At 47.7% G+C, this 20,394-nt stretch overlaps 1 protein-coding gene across 14 annotated transcripts in view; it reads right to left on the bottom strand.

Moving 5' to 3' along the window:
* Window positions 1–20,394, bottom strand: part of ARHGAP26 (Rho GTPase activating protein 26) — a 476,857-nt gene that overhangs the window by 14,116 nt on the left and 442,347 nt on the right. For 3 of the 14 annotated variants that reach the window (XM_013987610.2, XM_021085444.1, XM_021085445.1), the window contains 2 exons: window positions 7,462–7,737; window positions 1,153–1,526 (listed from right to left, as the gene is read on the bottom strand). In XM_013987610.2, coding sequence (XP_013843064.2) covers window positions 1,229–1,526; window positions 7,462–7,737 — 574 coding nt within the window. In that variant the 3' untranslated portion in view covers window positions 1,153–1,228. Of the gene's footprint in view, window positions 1–1,152; window positions 7,738–20,394 lie in introns of those variants that run through there. The other 11 variants (XM_013987611.2, XR_002342097.1, XM_021085449.1 and 8 more) reach the window with 11 other exon arrangements.

The following is a 20,394-nucleotide window of genomic DNA, read 5'->3' as shown; positions in this document are numbered from 1 at the left end:
TCCTGTCTGTTATCTTTCTAGGACAGAGGAGAGGACGAGGCGTGGAGAGGTGCAGTCCCTGCGGGTGGGTCACACAGAACCAAGTGTCAGGCCAGGACTGTGCTACGGTGGCTTGCATCCCGGGTTCAGACTCCCCAGTGTGACACGGCAGCCTTGGCTGCCCCGTGTTGCTGGGTCTCAGGCAGGTGGTAGCGGGTGGGGTCTCGACCCTGTGGGCTGTGCAGCTGTGATGATGGGGCAGGAAGGCTGCTCGGGGCACACTGAGCCCTGCCTGGGAACTCGGTCCCTGCCCCACCTGAGGTCGAGAAGGGAGGCCCAGAAAATGTCCAGCTCCTGAAACCAGGCAGCTGATTCCTACATCTTCCTTTGAGCGAAACAAAAAGATCCTTTCCCGCAGGGACCAGAAGGTTTAACCCCAAAGGAGAACTCCATCTGGGTGAAACCTCAGCTATTAGAAACTTGGGCTTTTCCTGAGAATTCAGACTTTTCTCTTAGACAAATCATGTTATGACAATGATAACATCAAGTCCATCAATTTCCACTTTGAAAAATAACATCCCCCCAGCCCCTGCTTTTAGGGAGGAAAACAAACAAATGAAACAAGGAAAAGGCGCACGGATCAAGTCCAGTCCCAGGGGCAGGTATCCTGAATCCTCCCTCCCACGAGGCGGCCCCTGCAGGACCGCAGGCCCCCCAGAGCTCAGTGGATGCCCTGCCGGCTCAGAAAGCCGTCTTGCTTGCCGTGGGGCTGAGAATGCCATGGAAGCCCAGGGGATGGCACAGATGGCGGCATCAGCCTCCGCCCTGAGCTCCCGACCGTGTGCAGAACCCCGTTCTCCACCCTCTGTCTCCTCCGTCAGCCCAGCCCCTGATGCGCAAAGCCTGTGCAGGTACCATCCCACCGAACGCCCAGGACACCTCAGTGACACCGCCTCTGTCCCAGCAAAGAGAAGATCCCACTTGTCCTGTTTTTTTTTTTTTTTTTCTTTTTAGGGCCACACCATGGCATATGGAAGTTCCCAGGCTAGGGGTCAAATTGGAGCTACAGCTGCTGGCCTACACCACCCCCACAGCAACACGGGATCCAAGCCGTGTCCATGACCCACATCACAGCTCATGGCAACACTGGATCCTTAACGCACTGAGCGAGGCCAGGGATCGAACCCGCCTGCTCATGGATGCCAGTGGGGTTCGTAACCTGCTGAGCCACCGCAGGAACTCCCCCCACTCATCCTCTCTCGACACTGCCTCCTGGAGTCTGCTGCTCTCTTATTTTGGGAAAAGACACCCCTCCCCGCCCCTTCTCACCAGCACGTGGCACCTTTTCAGCCTTACCTGGTCTCCTGAGACCTTCCTTAGGCATAAAGGGACTTTGGCAACGCAAGTCACTTCTCTGCTTCCCCTCACGTCTGTGCAGGGACCTGAGAAACTCACCGTTCTCGAAGACGGTGCCGGCGGTGAACGAGAGCTCCGAGTCGTGCTCCGCTTTGCAGGCGTACAAGGCTTTTGCCTTCCGGAACGGCACGCTGGGGGACAACAGGAGTTTCTTTAGCGTTTTTTAAGAAACCGCCAGAAAGCTCCAGGTACTCAATCTGTCTTCCTCCCCTTCCCTGCAAGCCACCCAGCCCTCTGCCGTGGGAAGAGCCTAGCAAGGCAGCCAGATGGCAAAACAGGAGGTGGGAAAGTTGCAAAGGTCATGGGAGTTAAAAAAAAACAAACCGAGAACCATTCAGAGAAGAGCCATAAGCCGGGAGACACCCTACTTCTGGTGGGGGTCACCTTGTGCCACGGTCACTCTGTCCCTAGGTGCTATGGCAGCTGAACACGGGGAGGGCAGGCTGGGCCCCATTTCTGGAGCAGGACCAGCTGGGGAGGAGGGAAGTGGAGGCAGGAAAAAACCGTCCACGCTGCTCTGGAGAACACTCCCAACAGACCCTGCGGAGAACTGGCAATGCTCAGTGAGTCGAAAAGGAGAAATTCGAGCGAGGCCAGGTTTGCGCTCCAGGCCCTGGGCCGACATGAGCTCTTCCAAATGCTGCTTATTTCCCCTTGGGCTGGTGGATCAGGGTTCCAGAGCTGGGGCTCCCAGGGTGGGGCAGGGAACACACAAAGTGGGAGTGTGAGCAGTTACACACATGTGTGCAGGCATACAGGTGTGCACATGTGTGGGGAGCAGGGAGGGACGGGACGTGATGCAAGTTTTTGCGTCTTTCTCATGCACGGTCACTGTATATCAGAATCACCCAGGGAATTAAAAAAAAAAAAAACCTAAAAAATGCAGAAGTCTAGGTTCTAGCCTGTCTTGCAGATATAAGCCTCAGCATTTTTGTAAACCTCTCCCAGGGACGCTAATGAGCCACCAGGGCTGAGAATCATCCTTCTAGAGCAGGGGGTTTGCAAACTCCTGTGAAGGGCCAGACAGTAAATGTTTTAGGCTTCGTGGGCCATATGGTCTCTGCTGCACTTCCTCAGCTCTGCACTGCAGCACGGAAGCAGCTGCAGACAACATGTAAGTGAATTTGTGTGGCTGTGTTGCATCACAACTTCACTTACAAAAAGCAGGTGGCAGGCTGGCTTGGCCCCAGTGGCCCCCGACTGCTAACCCATGTTCTGGAGTGCCAGTCCCAAGTAGTAGAAAATCACTTTTTGCTCTGAGAGCCAGCCAGTTCTAGATGGTCTTTGGACTTCTCAAGTGTCATAAGAAAAGTGACCTTTTGCCATCCAAAGTTGGTTCTTTATTTGCTGAAAGCAGCCTCTCTCTCCCTCTAAGCCATCTGAGGAAGCAGATTTAGGGGCTGCAGGGCAGGGTAACAAAACAGCAAGCAGATAATTATTCAAGGGATACATATTATTGACTTTATTTGGCTAGTGGAGAGCCCTAAAGACCCAGAGATGCTAAACTTCCATGGTGCCCTGATTTCTGGGGGCCGATTGAGATTGAGATAGGAATGACTGGTCTCGGGTAAACTGAGACAGAACTGGGAGAGGTGGGGCGTCTCGGGTCACCATGTATCCGTTCCTTCCCCAGGTCCTGCTTCCCTCTGGGAAAGAGGAGCCACGATGTTCAGAAACCGATACCAGAGCCAGGCATCTGAAACTTCGAGGATCGGTTCCATGAAGGCTGAAGGGAAGGGGACTCAAAGCACCTGTTGTGCAGAAAGATCAGATAAATGGATATCCAGAATTGGCAGTTTCCTGGGGTTCTCTCCGATCTTCTAGTAGCTGGGAGACGATGGCCAGGTGGGGGGCAGCTGGGAAAGTGGGAGAGCCATCAGGGGGATTCGCTGGGAGGGAGTGAAGGGAGGAAGAGCCTGCAGAACGAATCCGCTCCCCCTGGAAACCGGCTCTTCCTGGGTGATTATCACTCACATCAGAATAAAGTTCAGAGAGTTCCCGCAGTGGCTCAGCAGAAAGGTGCCTGAGTAGCATCCATGAGGATGCAGGTTCGATCCCTGGCCTTGCTCAGTGGGTGAAGGATCCGGCGTTGCTGGGAGCTGTGGTGCAGGCCGGCGGCTACACCTCCTCCGATTTGACCCCTAAGCTAGGAACCTCCATATGCTGTGGGTGCAGCCCTAAAAAGATTAAAAAAAAAAAAAAAAAAAAAAGAATAAAGTTCAGGACAAGGGGCTCATTCTGTGATCTAACTAAACCAGGACTGAGTGTGGCCCAGCAAAGGCCAAACAGCCAATGGATAACTCAAGTTCTGTTACTGCTGTGGTTAAAGCAGCCCAGGCTCTGTACTGGCAGGCAAGTGGAGCCTGTTGTGACATGGGAGGGGGGAGGAGACTCCGGGGTCACCGTCCCTTGAGGACAGGGCAGAGCAGGTGAGGAGAGAGGAAAGAGACCGGGACGGGGAGTTACAGAGGCTCCTCCAGCTGGGTTTTGAGAGTGGTTACTTATTAACCTCATCAAATACAGGGAAGGGGGCAAAACAGGGGCCAGCCGGGGAGAGGGACTGGGGTATCTGGCAGGAAGGAGGCAGAGGGAATGGTCTCAGGGGTCTGTCCTTCAGGAGGAAACTGAAGAATATTGAACAAAACAGCATAGTTAAGACAAAACCAAAGGTCAGGAAAGGGCCTTGCTTTCCCCTCATGGGAAGAGGTGACCTACAGGCCTCGGGGTCTTTCCTCCCCTGAGACGTCCTCCTGCCCCCGTGAGATGTCACTCAGATGGAGAGAGGACAGAAGAGGTGCTTTACACGGGGCTACTCCTGTGCCCAGGACCAGGGCTGCCAAATAAGATACACGGCATCTCATTAAATGTGAACCTCAGATCAACGAGGGATACTGTTTTAGTCTGAGTATATCCCCCAAACGGCATGGGATATACTTATACTTAAAAAAACCCCCCGTATTTGTTGTTTATGTACAATGCAAATGTAACTGGGTATTTTCACTTTCTTTGCTCCATCTGGCAGACCTACTCAGGGGGACGCCTTCTCTCTGTAAGTCTGTCCAGGGTCCCAGGCCACACTCTGTCCCCATCAAAAGCCCTGAGCGGTTGGTGTGAGGCAGGGTTTTTTTTTTTTTTTTTTTTTTTTTTAAATTATTATCAAAACAGATCTGTTGGCACAAAGGTGTTGTTTGTAGGTTTTGGCTCTGAGTAAAGAGATAAAAAGTCCACCAAGCATTTTGGTTCTTTGGTTCCCTAGCTCCCTATCCTGCACCAACACTGGACACAGGGAGCCTGGGGTGCCTCTGATTCTCCCGTGACAGCACCCTTTGGGCCTCAACTAGGCCTTCAGGGGCGTGAAGGAGCTTAGAACCTTCTGCTAGTTCATTTTTAATTTTCACCTCTGAGCATGGCGTGGAGCCAGGAAAGCATTCTGGGGAGTTTCCGGCAGACGCCCTTGCAAATCTTGCAAAGTGACAACGCACTCTCCACTGCAGGGAGATGGGCTCAGCAAGACCAGCAGGCTGCAGAGCCTGATCATTTAGGCGTCATTTCCAGGAGCCCCTGTGGGCATCCAGCTTCTGGTTTGGGGCTGGGAGCTTCTCTTGAGGTGCAGGTCAAAATGCTCCTGCAGGCCCCTCTCTCTGCTGTGCTGTGAAGGCATCTCCCTTTCTGAGCCTGAACTAACAAGTACCAACAACACTGTGAAGAGGTGGGAGGAAGCCACTTCCAGCAGAGACGCACCCAAGTTCACGGGCCCATCAATTAGGTCTCATTAAGGTTTTATTTCTAAAAGCTCTGCCCAGGGAAGGAAATCTGAAGCTTCCTGTTCTGGAAGAGGATGTGGGGGAATGGTCCTGAATAATGGGTGTGTGACCCCACCTCTTGGCTGGACACTGCAACAGCAGTCAGGGGCTCTCAGCCCTCGGTTGGCCAGCTCCCCAGTCGTCTGTCTCCCCATCGGGTTCACCTTGGCACACAGAGTCCGCTCGGTGACAGCCAACTCTGAGCCCTACTCTGCCTGGCCTGTTTCAAAATGGCAGCTTCCTAGAGGGTGACGGAAGAGCGTTGTCCACATGGTGCCTTTATAATGATGGCCAGCGTGAACAGCACTGAGTAACCACGAACCCAAACACGTGGGGTGAGCAGCCTCTACTGCCACGGTCCTGTATCAATTGGCCAACACTCTGGGAGATGAAAAGGGGTAGCTAGAGAGGTAAAACCTGGCAATGTCTTTGGAGATGGAAGGGCGTGGAGAGGTGCCGATGCTGGACAGGCACTAGGGCCCCAAAGCTTTGAGATGTAAGAAAGCAAACACTGTTGAAGCAGAGCACAGGTCAGTTTTCCAGCTGACTGATGCTAGTGTCCTGAGTACCCCGAGCCATTCTGTCCAATGGCCCGTGTTCTGAAGATGGGACTTCCTTTCGATCAAAGTCAAGGAACCACATTCTCCTAAGGCCAAAGCCTCTCTTATAAATGAGGGAGGCGGTGTGAGAGGTGACTCTCGCTGGTCCCTGTCGTTGGCTCTGGTTCAGGTCTTCACGGGGTAATCAGTGATCTGACCAGAACAATCCAAGCCACATCTGGTCTCCTAGAAAGTTGACATTTCTCAAAGTGCCCAGGACACGCCTGAGAAATAATTAGGAAATAACCTGGGTGTCAGGAAAGTATCATCTGAATGTTTACCTTATTTCCAGGATGAGGATGTAGGAATATAGTGAAAAACTACCTTTTCCATCTTCAAGGGCAAAGCTAGACAGAAAATCTAGAGGAGCAGCCCAGGCTCTGAGGCTGGGAAACAGGGAGACTTAAATTTGGGGTCGCCCATGTGTTTGGAGGAAAGAGTGCTGGTTGAGTCCTGAATTCTAGACTGGATCTCATTGGTCATGTGACGGTGTATTAGTCACTTCTCTGTGCCTTACGGTTTTCTTTCTCTGTAACAGGGTTCAGGCCATATTTCTTCTCTCATTCTCACAGGAGGACAGAATGAAATGATAGATGTGGAAGTGCCTGGAGGAGACTCAAGTTTTACGTACGTATATTTAAAAATAGTGTATGTATACATAGATGTCTATGCATACAGATGTCCATATCTATATGTATAAATAGCATGGGGTTTCTTTTGTAAAAAGTGACACTCAGTATTATAAATTATTGACGCCTCTCTGCTGGGCCCATCTCTTCGGGGAAAAAAATCATCCATGAGAAAAAAAAAAAAAAAAGGGATGAGAAAATACTGCCAAGGCCCAAAATGATGCTTCTAACTGGGCTCTGCAGTTTGGCTGCGTCTACAAGGAGGGACTAAGTTCGAGACACAGGTGCTCGGGGTCTACACAGCAGAGGGATTCTGCAGGATCCTTTCCTCCCAAGAACACAAATGCAAAGAATTAAGGCTGGGCGCCCTCAACGCAGGGGAAGGACGACAGCACAGCCCTTGGGGACAGGAACCAGGTCAGCCCTCAGAAAGAGGTGTCACCCGTTTGCCTGAGCGCTAAGGGTTCATGACACGTGGAGACAGAAGTGGGCTGGGAGCACCGAGCCTTCCTGGGACTGTAGGGCAAGTAAGGAGGCAGCCGGCAACAATTTGGCCCCAAACTACTCCACATCCTAAGCCTTTATTCTGCCTTATATGCGTCTCTCTCCCCACTGGTCTGGGTCTCAGCAACTACGTGCTAGTAACGCATGGCCGACAACCCAACCCCACAGATAAACACTGCCTGATGCTACCTGATAAACATGAGGTTAGAGGAGGCTGGTATGTGTCTCGGGGCTGCTGCCTTTGATAGGATCTGATGCTGAAGCACAGAGAGCCCCACAGTGTAGCCAATGATCCACACAGGAGCCCATGAAGAGGCACTCTTTCCCCAAACTCCAGGCAACAGAGATTAATCCAGTAGCCAGAGGAAGGGTTCAGAAGGGCATGGAAATGGCCATGCTGCTTCATGCAAAGGGTCCCTCCCAGCTTGGGTCTCTGAGGCTGGGACCCCCGGCGGGCAGAGGCTGGCCCCACGGCATCCCTGACTGGCTTTGGAGAAACGGGAACGGATTGGTCATCTTCCGTGATTTTACCTGGAGTCTTCACGAACCGCTTCTTCTGGCCTGTCAAAAAGCAAGTGCAGGTTTGGATGGCAGGGAACAAAGTTGGCGAGGAGGCTGAACACTGCATGAAGAGAGGACCAAGCCAATGAGAGAACAACGGCAGCAACAGAAAAGCAAACAAACCCTGCAACAGACCTGATGGGGGATGAGTCGCTGGACGTGGATGAAGTGGGCATAGGGCTGGATGGCGCCGAGAACATGGGCCAAGATGGCGAGAGGGGTGAAGTTGGGCTTGGATTCGGGGGGCTGCAAGACATAACCACCAGAAAACGCATCAGCACACAGGGAAACCACAATGGGAGCACAGGCGATTCGGGGGAGGCCAAGTGCCAGGGAGCTGGAGAGGTCGAGGAGCACGGAAACCCAGGACGTATCTTCCGTGGCAAGTCACATTTCTGCAGCCCAAACCTCCGTGTGTCTTCCAAGCAGCGCCTGTTCTGGAACGCCTGAGCGTTAGCATCTCTTTGCCCTGCAGAACAACTGCTTTCGAGGCGACACGAGCTCCCTCAGTCATGTCCACTGTGCCTCTGGCCATCGGTCCACGTCCACAGGTTCCCACACCCACATCCTAGCACCAGCCTCCGTCTGGGGCAGGGCTACAGCTTATACCCAGCCCCCAGATTCCATGGCTCTGGGTTGTTTAAAGTTGTGTCTCTGTAAAAATGACCTTTTTTTTTTTTTCCCTAGGCCACACAGGCCATTCCGCCAGAAAACAATTTCCTGTTTACATTTTTTATGAAACGGGCTGTGTGCCACCAGAGACCCAGAGAAGGACCGCATTAGCAAAGTGACAGTGGCTGGAGGATGGGTCTGGATGCCCGCCTCTCAGGAGAGGGCACGCAGCTACGGTCAGCACGCGGTTGTCCCTCTGAGGTTTCCTTTCCAGGATGACTCTTTCTCTTTGCATGGATTTTGGGCATTTTGGTGCTCAAAGAAAAAGCCCCAGAGGAAAGGCAGTGAAAAAACAAGGAACTGAAAACTGAAATCTGTCATTTTGTTCTCTGATAGGTGGCTGATCAAAAGTTTGCAGCAGAAAGGTTGAAATTCCTTGGTAAAACACGGTATATGGATTTTAACTGGTCATGCCAGCTCTTTGATTGATCTCCCTGAATTACACAAACATCCCAGGACCTCTGTAAAACTGTGTTAAGTCCCAGATAGCACAAACTCCAGTGACTGAGAAAACAACACAGAAACCACTGAGCCACGACGCCACTGCAGCCCTGAGCCCCCGCTCACTGCTGGGTTGTTTGGCCCGTTATTCACAGAGGTGAAAATGACAGCAAGCCAATTCCAGGTGAACAGACTTTGCTAAACAGACAAGGATTTAGCAAGAGCGCATCCATGTCCTACTTAATGGGACATCTTCAATCCAGACGAGAGACACCATAACGGCCCTAATTATCTATGGCTGTAACATAAATTCCTACAGAAATATACAGTAAAAACCCACTGAGTGAGTTCTGCAGACAGCCTCAGACTTACTAAATGAAACATTTATTAAAGGCCACTGTGCGTATTCTATTTCTAGAATATAAAATCCATGAGCAGGGATTTTTGTTTGTTCTACTAACTGTTGTATCTCTAATGCCTAAAATAGAACCCTGAAGGTTTTCGATAACTCATTATTGAGTAGTTTAATGCATCTCATTTATCCCACCCATCTAGCCAAGAGGCCCTCTTATAATTCCTATTTCACAGATATGGGAACTTGAGCCAATGTGAGGCTTGCTTGAGGACACCAGTCTGTAAGTGACAGGACTGAGGTTCAGACCCCAACCCCCTGGCCCTAAGCCCAGAGTTCTTGCCCCCGGAGTGTACTGCCTCTAGGATAACAGGACTTGCTCTGACCTCCGCTGTGCCAAGCTTCTTTACAGACCCAGCCGCAGCACTAGAAGCCTTCTTAACCACTGATTTATGAGATGCCTAACACATATGCAAGGGCAAACGGGAACGCAGCAACAGACAGACTCAGTAAGACTCCACACGCTGTAAATTCCAACAAAATCCCCAATCCCGCCTCTAAGTCTTCCGTCTGGGAGATTCATATGGCAAATGGAATTCATATACAAGACACTGACCTCAAAGCGTGTGGCTCCCGCCCACCCCCTTCTCTCAACAAATCCACCAAAGACGAGTTATGGAACATACAGTGTGATCAGGACATGAGGCGGAAAACAACTGGGCACTGACCGAGACCCCTGACTTGGAAGAAGCCTAACAGCGTAGTTGACAAGATGGACAGATTAACAAACAACTGTCACCTAAGACAGTAAGTAAGATGCATCAGCTGAGGGGGTAAGTGACTCTTGGATTAACACCTGCTCCCACGTGATTCTGTCTGGAGTCCTGGGTTGAAATGCTGCCTCATTACCACCGGGCAATTCTGTCCTCCTGTCCACCAAGGCTGGCAAGAAAAGGCTACTCTCTTGTCCTCTCAGTACAAGGCCCCTCTAGATAGAAACCCAGGGGGCAAAACCTGGCTGTTGGAGCTACAGCCCCACCCAGGAACCCAAATGCTGACAAGGACAAGCAGGAGCTTTGTGAGAACAGCCCAGACCCAGAGGCCTGAACTGATCTGTTCCTTCGATCAAGGGCCAACCAGAACAACTAAAAAGCCCTTTACACTTTTTTTTTTTGAGTTGTCTTTTCTTTCTTTCTTTTTTTCTCCTTTTTAATGGCCTTTATAAACCTGGAACACCTCAAGCTTTCTTTATCAGCTGTACCAAGAATCCTGCCTTGGGCTAACAGCTTAGCTGGGTACATCTTCTGTGAACACGACATGGGTTCCGAATATTTTTTCATATCCCAGGGTCCCTACATGGTTCTTGGCCACTTCGGATGTGGCTGAAATTATCTAGGGGTGTGAGTGGAATGCAGGATATTCACAATGATTGTAAGACGTTATTCTTCAAAATCCGTGTCTGTCGCCATAGTATTAGAATTTCATGTGTTTGCTTGCGTTTTGTTCGTAGCCATAACATTTACGTGCTACAAAATCATCACAATCTAAAACTTATGACCACTGTTTTAGAGTAACAATAAAATGAATACTCCACAGTACTTCTATGATTTTTTGATTTTTAAACTATGTATTGGAATGATATTTCTTGTTTATTTGTGCTTCAGAGTCACGTTGGTAAAACTGAGCATCAGCTATAGTTAAATGCTATTATATTCCATGATGATTGATGCCTGTAGCAACCAAATAACGGGAAACGTATAGATTTTCCTCCAAGAGAGAGAGGAGAATATATTTTAGTTTTGATGCAACAGGTAGTTTTGATGCAACCGGAGAACACACAGGTAGAAAACAAGATGCAGAGGGATGATGGGGACACCCAAGACACACTGTGTAGGCTTATCCTCCGACCACAGAAGCGTCCAGCTCTAGGTTAAAAATGACAATAGCACTCCTAAGATATCCAAGACAAAACAAATTTAAAATGGCCAGCTTTTGTATTGGCTCTGAAACCTCCAATGTCAAATTCTCAAACTCTCTTCCCATTAATGAGGCCACACACAACCAATGATGGGTATTAGGACAGGAGAAAATACCTTTACAACTGCCATCTTAGCAGATGGCTCCTGAAGGCCACTCCATAGCCTCAGAGGACACCTGGGAGCATCTGAGCTGAATGCCCCAGCACAACTTTTACCCTAAATACTCCTGGGGTCCCACCAGGCCCCCACATGATGCTCAACTACAACGATAGCTTAAGCTTTTTTTTTTTTTCTTCTTCTTCTTTTTAGGGCTGCACCCTCGGCACATGGAAGTTTCCGGGCTAGGGGTTGAATCAGAGCTACAGCTGCGATCTACACCACAGCCACAGCAACACTGGATCCTTAACCCACTGAGTGAGGCCAGGGATCGAACCTGCAACCTCATGGTTACTAGTTGGATTTGTTTCCCCTGTGCCACAACAGGAACTCCCAACGATAGCTTAAGCTTGAAGGAACACCTGCTGGCCTAGGGGTTCAAGTGGAAGGCTTGTAGCAGCTCTGGCTGGCTGGTCTGCGGTGTGCTCAAAAGGAATCACGCAGCCCCATCAGTCCCTTTGATATTCACTGGACAGGGAAGAAATAAAGGTTTAGGAAGATAAGGCTGAAGGCCGGGCAGCATGCTGGGATGTGGCTGAGAGTTCAAGTACAGTGTGTGGCAATATCCTCAGCTTGACACCCTCTGGGGTGACTCATTTGACTGATGGGGGCGTCTGCGGTACCAACCAGAGCCTGCCAAGCAGGCTGCGGACCGGCTGCCCCTGCAGGCTCCCAACCTGCTCTCGGATGTGGCAGACCCTCTCAGGCTCTGCACCGTGAGAGTTAAAACCTGAGCTGGTACAAGAGAATCGGTCAGCTGACCATTAATAAGAAAGCTGACATGCAAAATTACAGATGGCTGCGAGAAAACTGGGAAATATCAAGACGAGAAAGGCAATAAAATCATACATGATTTATACCACTGGTAATTACTCTCCAAATCTTGGCAAGTTTCTTCACCTTTCTGGGTGGGGGGTGTTTTTTTCCCTTCTTTGGCCACACCCAGGGCGTGTGGAAGTCTCCCAGGCCAGGGATCGAATCTTCGCCACAGCTGCACCTGCGCCACGACCCTTAACCCACTGCGCCATGAGGGAACTGCCACCTGTTTTTTACACTTAAGCATTTTCAGATGCCATTAAGTTGCCTGTGATAGAGTTTAAAAATCATAAAATTCTTTTCCCATTAACGAGGCCAAAATCAACACACAACTGGCATGAGGATAGAAAAAATAATTTTTAAGCTCCAATCTTAGCAGATGGGCACCCCCTGATATCCTTGGAGTTTCAGGGCATCCTACCGGATGGTATACTCTGACTGGTGTAATGCTTCTCCTCGTGTTCATCATATTATTACCCCCTTTAGCCGTAATAAATACTGCTGCAACTCACATGCTTGAAGAGGATCACTGCCTGTGCCTCAATTGTTTCCTTAGCATAAATTCCTGGAAGTTAAATTAGCGGGTCAAAGGCTAGGAGCTTTTTTTTAAGGGTCATGATACATCCTGGCAAAGAGCTTTGCAGAAAGGTTGTACTGAGTTGCATTCCCACCAATAGTATATGGGGCCCCTTCCCTTTCACCATGGCCCCAGCAGCACGGAGCATGATAGTAAAAAAAATTAGATTTGCGTCTGTCCCCCCTGCCCAGTCCACAAAGGTTACCTTGAACTCTTTGAGAGCATTCCAGCAAAAGGTGAATACAACTCCCTTCCCGTATAGTTTCCATCTGAAAGCAATGTTTCATTTCTAAAGGGCATTCTGCCAAGAAGGTAGTGTGGGCAAGGACACAGGCAGATGGGCAGAGAGACAGACAACCACAGCCTGAGGGGCGCTGGCCCCCTGTCCGTGTCGCGTGGCTGATCATGAGAAATGGGGGCTGGGGGATGGCGGGCTTCGACCAGGGCTCTCAAAGACAGGACTACGTAGGAGGGATGAGGGACAGCAAGGGATCCAGGAGCGCCTCTGGGGAGAAGTCGCGAAACAGGCATCTACATCTCTCTGCTGGCCTGTGACCTACAGCCCAGGTTCCTGGTCGTGGATCCCCAGTACCCCTTCCTGGTCAGGCCCGGGATGGGGGTGGTGACGTTAAATTCAAAGTGGGGGGGTGTGCCGGTATTTTCTTTCCCCTATGATGAGACAGAAGAGAGAAAATTCCATGAAAACCTGTAAACTCTCAACACATCTAATCCTACATGAGTGGATTCGTCTTCCCTGGAAAATATCCCTTTATGTCTCGAGCTGAAGTGCCATAAAAAGAGAAGGGAGATGAGACCTCAGCTGGGAAAGCAGGGTCAAAAGGAAGACTGAAAAACCGGACAGTGGTGGGTCAGAGCAAATGACACGAAAACTGATTTCTGTTTGTTGAAAATGTGAACATAAATACTCTTGACATGTGTCTGCTGAAGCTTTTACGACAGGGAATTTCTCTTTAAGGCCCTGACCACCTGAATTCTCAGTATGTGCTTCACGGCTTTACAAGAGGAAAATCTACATGCTCCTGAGTATACTCTTCTATATTCCTTTCTGACTTTCCTTTTTAAAAACTTTTTAAAATTGCGGTTTATGGTTGCTGTATAATGTTCTGTCAATTTCTTCTGTATGGCAAAGTGACCCAGTTATACATATATATATATACATTCTTTTTCTCACATTATCCTCCATCATGTTCCATCACAAGTGATTAGATACAGTTCCCTGGGCTACACAGCAGGCTCTCATTGCTTATCCATTCCAAAGGCAACAGTTTGCATCTACTAAACCCAAAGTCCCAGTCCATCTCCCTTGGCAAATCCTAAGTCTGTTCTCCAAGTCCATGAGTTTTTTTTTTTTCTTTTTCTGTAGATAGGTTCATTTGTGACATATATTAGATTGCAGATATAAGTATTATCATGTGGTATTTGTCTTTCTCTTTCTGACTTACTTCACTCAGTATGAGAGTCTCTAGTTCCATCCATGTTGCTGGAAAGGGCATTATCTTGTTCTTTTTTATGGCTGAGTAGTTTTCCATTGTGTATGTATACCACATCTTCTTAATCCATTTATCTATTGATGGACATTTAGGTTGTTTCCAAGTCTTGGCTATTGTGAATAGTGCTGCTAGGAACATAGCAGTGCATGTATCTTTTTCAATGAAAGCTTGTCCAGACATATGCCCAGGAGTGGGATTTCTGGATCATGTGTTTGTTCTATATTTAGTTTTCTGAGGAACCTCCATGCTGTTTTCCATAGTGGTTGTACCGATTTACATTTCCACCAACATTGAAGGAGAGTTCCCTTTCTGACTCTTCTAAGTGTTCACAGTTATTTACAGATTCTTTCCTCTCATCTAATGTAATTCAATACACATTTTTATTCAGACAATAACACTGTCCTGATTCTTATTCTAACGAGACTAGCCGGCGAAATCCCCTTAAGTCCTTAGCAATTATATGCAATTGCTTTTAAAGTACTTTTAAAATAATTTGCTTTTAAAATAGCATGACTGTTCTACAGGGCAGTGGTTCTGTTTTCCAGATTAAAAAAAAAATCTGATTTTTATGTTTCAAACAAGTTTTAAACTCAAATGGAGTATGCAACATAAATAAAATCCCAAACCTTAACATAGGGCACCTGTTACCCTTAAGTTTCCCCCCAGTCAATAATTTGAACCTTCTCATGAAGAATAGCAAAGAACTACGAGGTAGAGGGAAAAACTCTGGATTGGAAATAAAGATGCCTGGACAGTGGCATCAGTTCCATTGCTCACAGCAGAGGAAGAACCCTCCAGGGAAGGGACCAGCAGGGGAGTGGAAGGGATGCCTCTCCTGTGCTCTGCGCTGCACACGACTTATCCAGAGGGTAGAACACTTTCCTCTGGAACCGCATGGTGGCCTCTCAGTCTTTTTCGAAATCCCATTTCAGCTGTACCAGAATTGGTTTGTAAAAGAAAATATATTTCCTTCCTTTCAGCGGAAAAAACCTCACAATTTATGAAGTTCTTTTTGAGGAAATGGGGAAGCATTCCGGGAGCACTTTGAAGCATCTGTAAGGAAACGTTTGCTCTTTCAGAAGCTTTGGATGGTTGCTGAGAAACCCTCAGATCTCCTTACTACCTTAAACGGAGCACAGTAAACTGTCATTGTCATTCTACTTCATAGAATGAAGACACTGCAAAAGCAAACTTATTCACTGCAAAAAGAAAAGGAAAGCCAGCCAACAGGGCTCGTAGATTCAATCTTCCCCTGTGCTGAGGCATGACTAAAAGCCACCATTCTAATGCTAGGATGTTTCAATTGTTCTTCAGGTCTAGAGGCGAGAAACTGCATCTGCCTCCAGGGATTGAGAGTGGGACTGGTGCACAGGCATGGACTGGATATTCGCCTCTTCATTTTACCTTTGTTTATACTACTGGGGTTTTTAACTACGAGCCTATATTACCTTAAAATCATAGTAGAAAGAACTCTTCTATAAATGGTGCTAGGACAGTTGAATATCTACACAGAAAACATGGCACGACCTCTCCCTCACATCAGACCTCAAAAAACGATTTCCTGGCAAATTCTAGACCTAAATGCCAAAGGCGAACAAGAAAGGAGAGAATGACTCCAGGAACTTGGGACTGGGACTTCTCCAACAGGCCATACAAAGGACTAGACATCAAGGAAAACACTGGTGTATTTGACTACATTGAAACTAAGAACTAGTATGTATCAAAAGGCAACTTCAAAAGAGAGTAAAAAGACAGCCTACAACATATAAACAAACAAAGGGCACATACCAGAGTATACAAAGAACTCCTACTGATCAGTAAGAAAAAGGCAGACAACCAAGAGAAATGGGCGGGAAACTTAAGCAGGGACTTCAAAGAGCAAAAGGCACCAGAGAAGGTGCTCAGCCTTTCTGTGATGCAGGAAGCGCAGATGAAAACCACAGGGAGATGCCCTTCCTCACCTACCAGGACCACTGGATAGCTAACACCAAGGGGCTGAAAATACTGAGCATTTACAAGACTCGGCACATCTGGAACTCTTATCCTTTGCTGGAGGAGGAGTGCGAACGGCTCCGGCAACTCTGGAGTGCAGTTTGGCATTATCTCGTGAAAATGAAGTTATCATTCTCCATGACCCAGCAGCTCATTCCTGGACGGGGACCCTGGAGCACAGGAGGCATAGGAGCCCTGGAAGATGCAGAGGAGCCTGTGTAGAGCAATTTATGTGTAAGAACGAACACTGGAAATGAGCTACACATTGAGCAAAAGTAGAATGGAGGAAAATTTTCATATACTAATACAACTGTGCACTCTACCACAATGAAAATAAATGAACTACAGCTACATGAGCGACTCTTGAAACCACTGAGCAAAAGAAGCCAGACTCACAAGAATGAAGCAAAACACTGCGTTTTTAAGGAGGTACAAAGCTAGTCGCTCTCTGTAGATTTTGTAGTTGTGAATTCACCTATTTGCTAAAATTTCTTTCGAAGCCCAGAATCACCACTCATGGGGCATTCACAGTCCTTCGTGGACATGCCCAGAACGATGACAACCTTGCTTCACCCAGAGTCACTCAACATGCACGTCCCCAGCTGAGATGGAGCAAAAGGGTGCTCTGCTTTCTGTTCTAGCTCTCGAGTACCCAACGTGCTCCAGCTCTCGAGCGCCCAAAGTGCAAGAAGGCTGTGCCATGTATGCCTTACAATGAAAACGTGCTTAATAAGTTTCGTTGGGGCATGACTTCGTGTGTGGTTGGCCGTGCGGTTAAGGTCCATCAATCCACAGTAATATTAAAAAGGTATCTTTAAATAGAAACCCACGTAAAACGTGGCTCTGTAGGGGTCACCTGACAAAAACGGTGTAACCAGAGGCTCGTAGGAACCTAACCCTGTATTTCCTGTAGGAGCAATGGTTCGACGTTTGCTAATTTCGTGTTTGTGGTGACTCCGTGGAACATGAATATGGCAAATAAAAAGGATCTATATGTAAGAGGTAAAAATATATTTAAAAAAACACAGGAATTGATTACTGTAAAAATCAGATTAGTGGTCACCCCTGTTGGGAGGGAAAGGCCTATGACAGGGAAGAAGAAAGTAGGAGACACAGGTACTTCTGGGGTCCTGGGAAGGTTGTACTTCTTACTTGGGGGGGAGATGCCAAACACTAATTTGAGTTGTATAATACATCTCATGCAATTTTCTATGTCATAAAAAATATATGCAAACCTATCTTAAACATACTTAGGGACAGTAAGTATATCCACATACCAACAGCATTCTTTGGTTGATGAGATTAAAGGTAATTTTTAGTCTTTGCTTTTTAAAGTATCTTCCATATTTTCTGCAAAGAAGATGTTACACTTGCAACCAAAAAAGTAATACATGTTCATAGAAGAAACTCTCCCTAACCATACTCCTGGCTACTTTTATTCTCTAGAGGAAGGATGTTTATTCACAGGGGCAAAACGACATTCCATCTTTGCTACACCAATCTGTGGTTTAGGCTGCATAATAGAGTTGGCAGTTCTCAACTGTTTGTGCTGTTTCTCTCCTTTTTCAGTCAAATGCAATGAATAGTTACCGAATGCTCTCCATAGGCAAGAATTAATTTCCCCATCCTACTCTCCTCCCTGAGAAATTATGCTGGCTTCTCTACTCTAGAGACTTTTTTATTTTGGAAAGGTTACTGCAGTAAATCAGTGGTGTCCTCCTTTCACCTGGGCATGGGTAAGTCAAGGAGGACACGTCTGATGTCACGTTTTGAGTCTGCTGGACATCTAACAACACTGACAGAAAGTCACTGGCCAGCTGGTATACTTTTCTATACTGTCTGCTTTCAGGGAATATTTCCTGTTTGGACTAGGGAGAGGAAAAAGGATATAATAAGAATCTCAATATCCACTGACGAAAACAAAAGGAGTATCTAAAATTAGCAACGGTGGCCCAAGATAGTTCAGCTTCCCAGTAACCCTGGGGAAAGAGGATTCCTTGAATAAGGAGCCTCAAATATTTTTCTCTGTTCACAACTCTCAGCAACGGAAAAAGCACTTCTAAAAAGCTAATGATAATATCCAGGATAATTAAGCTGAACGTCTACCACACACAAACCTTGGTCCAGATACCACGAAAAGCATATGAGGCAAAGAAATAAGGAGACATGACCTTTGATGCAAAGACTCTGCTCTTTGCCCGCACCCCCGCCCCCGCCCCAGTAGCTGACTTCCTCTGAATTCTAGTGCTTACTCAATAGCCCAAACATGTGGGAAAACCGATTTGCATCTGATTCTGGCCTACTCAACTGTCTTCCCTACTCCACCTCTATCTTCCATGCCTGGCCCTGCTCCTTCGGTGCACAAAGCCTGCTTTCTCCCTACGACCACACCGGCCTCCTGCGATGGCTGGTGCAGGCTGCAAGGAAGAAGCACAATCTCACTGGGCTTCATGGGGATTTTCACCCCTTGTTCACTTGGTTCTGAGGAGCTTACTCGACTGGAAAAAACTTTAAATGATTTTCCAGCAAAGTCACCCTTTCCAGTGGAAAAAAAGAGTTTTAACATCTGTGAATAAAAACAAACGGCAGGAAAATGGTTTTTATATTCTCCTCTAGTTCTTGTACTCCAAAACCAAACACCCACTAAGAAGTCAATGAAAACAGACACAGCAAAACACCATTAACTCCAGTCTCACAAAACTAAAATTTCTATGTTTTTTCCCCGGGGATGAAGCAGATCCAAATTTACTGCCATCGATGAGTTACTAAGCCCATTTCCAATGTCAACAAGATTTTCAATGCAGATACTTAAAATCATTCTTGGTGATCGTTTCAACATGTAAATCTGGGACAACATTGTTCTGCATTAAAAAACACCATGAGAGAGTTCCCGCTGTGGCTCAGTGGTAACGAACCCGACTAGTATCCATGAGGATGCAGGTCTGATCCCTGGCCTCACTCAGTGGGTTGGGGATCCGGTGTTGCTATGAACTGTGGTGTAGGTCACAGACACGGCTTGGATCTCGCATTGCTGTGGCTGTGGTGTAGGCCAGCAGCTGCAGCTCCAATTTGACCCCTAGCCTGGGAACTTCCAAATGCCGCAAGCGCCGCCCTAAAAAGCAAAACCAACTAAACAAACAAATCCTCAATGATTTCCCACTGCTTCGAAGGTGAAGGCCAAGGCCTTCCCACCTAGACTCCTGTAAGAATCGTCTTGTTCGCCTGTTTTCTTTACCTTTTACTCTTTCAATCCCCCTTGCGCATGTCATAAATACGTGTTTCCGAAACACAAAGTTTAATACGTACTTGCTGGATGTTTTTCAACGAATAGCATTTTCCTAGTCATGACTTTGTCAATATCTCCTGCCTGTAGAATAAGCTGCTTATCCTGCTCTAGTGGACTTTGCAGTTACAATTTATTCCTGTCCACCAGTTTTCCAACTCCCATCCTTCTGATTCATTTAGAGAAGCTCTTCTAGACCCCAAGCAATACGGGTGGGTCCACTGTCCCAGGGATGTCACTGCAGGGGCAGGCATGTGATCAGGCCGGCAAGCGGACCCCCTTCCTCCCAGCCACATGGACCAGGATGGACCTGGAACCCATCAGAGTTCATCCATGTCTAATACAGGATTGCTCTTCTTCATGGATGCAAAACCTAAATGTATTAGCCACCAGGGACCAGAGGTCTTTTTTTCCTATGACATGGCAAACATCTGCCTGCAAATGACATTTTGTTTTGTTTTTAAAAAGAGGGAAGAAGAGCCAAGTAAAATAGTAATTTGGGCTCCTGGATCCAATTGTGCTTGAGGTTAGATCCACCCCTGAGATTTCCCCAAATTGTAAGCTTCTAACTTCCACTTTTCCCCTAAGCTGGTTGGGTTTCTGCTCTTTGAAGGGCCTTCACAGCACAGGCACAGGCTCTTCCTCGCAGTCACCACCTGCCTCCAAATCAGCAAACTTTCTCAAGGGCCGTAGAGTAAATATTTTAGACTTTGTGGAAGGAGGGACAAAAATGAAGAGTTTTACATAGTAGCTGAGATAAACATTTGAAACGTAACAGTTTCACAGTGTAAAAACCATTCTTATCCCCTGAGCCTTAAAGTCAAAATAAACACAAAAGACCAAGGTGACCGGCTGGATGTGGACCACAAGCCAGTTTCTAAGCCCTGTTCTAGTCCAGTGGGATCGCAGGTGCCGTGAGCACGCTGTAAGCCTTCCATGGCCACGTTCTTGCTGGTGACATCTTCGACCCCACCCCCACCCCCCTGCCCCGCATATCTCTTCCCTTGCCATTATCTACTGCTCACCCACCATTCAAAGCCCATGTATTTATTTTCTTAATGATTTTTATTTTTTTCCATTATAGTTGGTTTACAGTGCTCTGTCAATTTTCTACTGTACAGCAA

This window comes from Sus scrofa, chromosome 2 (assembly GCF_000003025.6).
Source record: "Sus scrofa isolate TJ Tabasco breed Duroc chromosome 2, Sscrofa11.1, whole genome shotgun sequence".
In the NCBI taxonomy this organism is placed as follows: Eukaryota; Metazoa; Chordata; class Mammalia; order Artiodactyla; family Suidae; genus Sus; species Sus scrofa.
The sequence above is the reverse complement of the archived record's forward strand: the minus strand, read 5'-3'. Positions and strand labels throughout refer to the sequence as shown.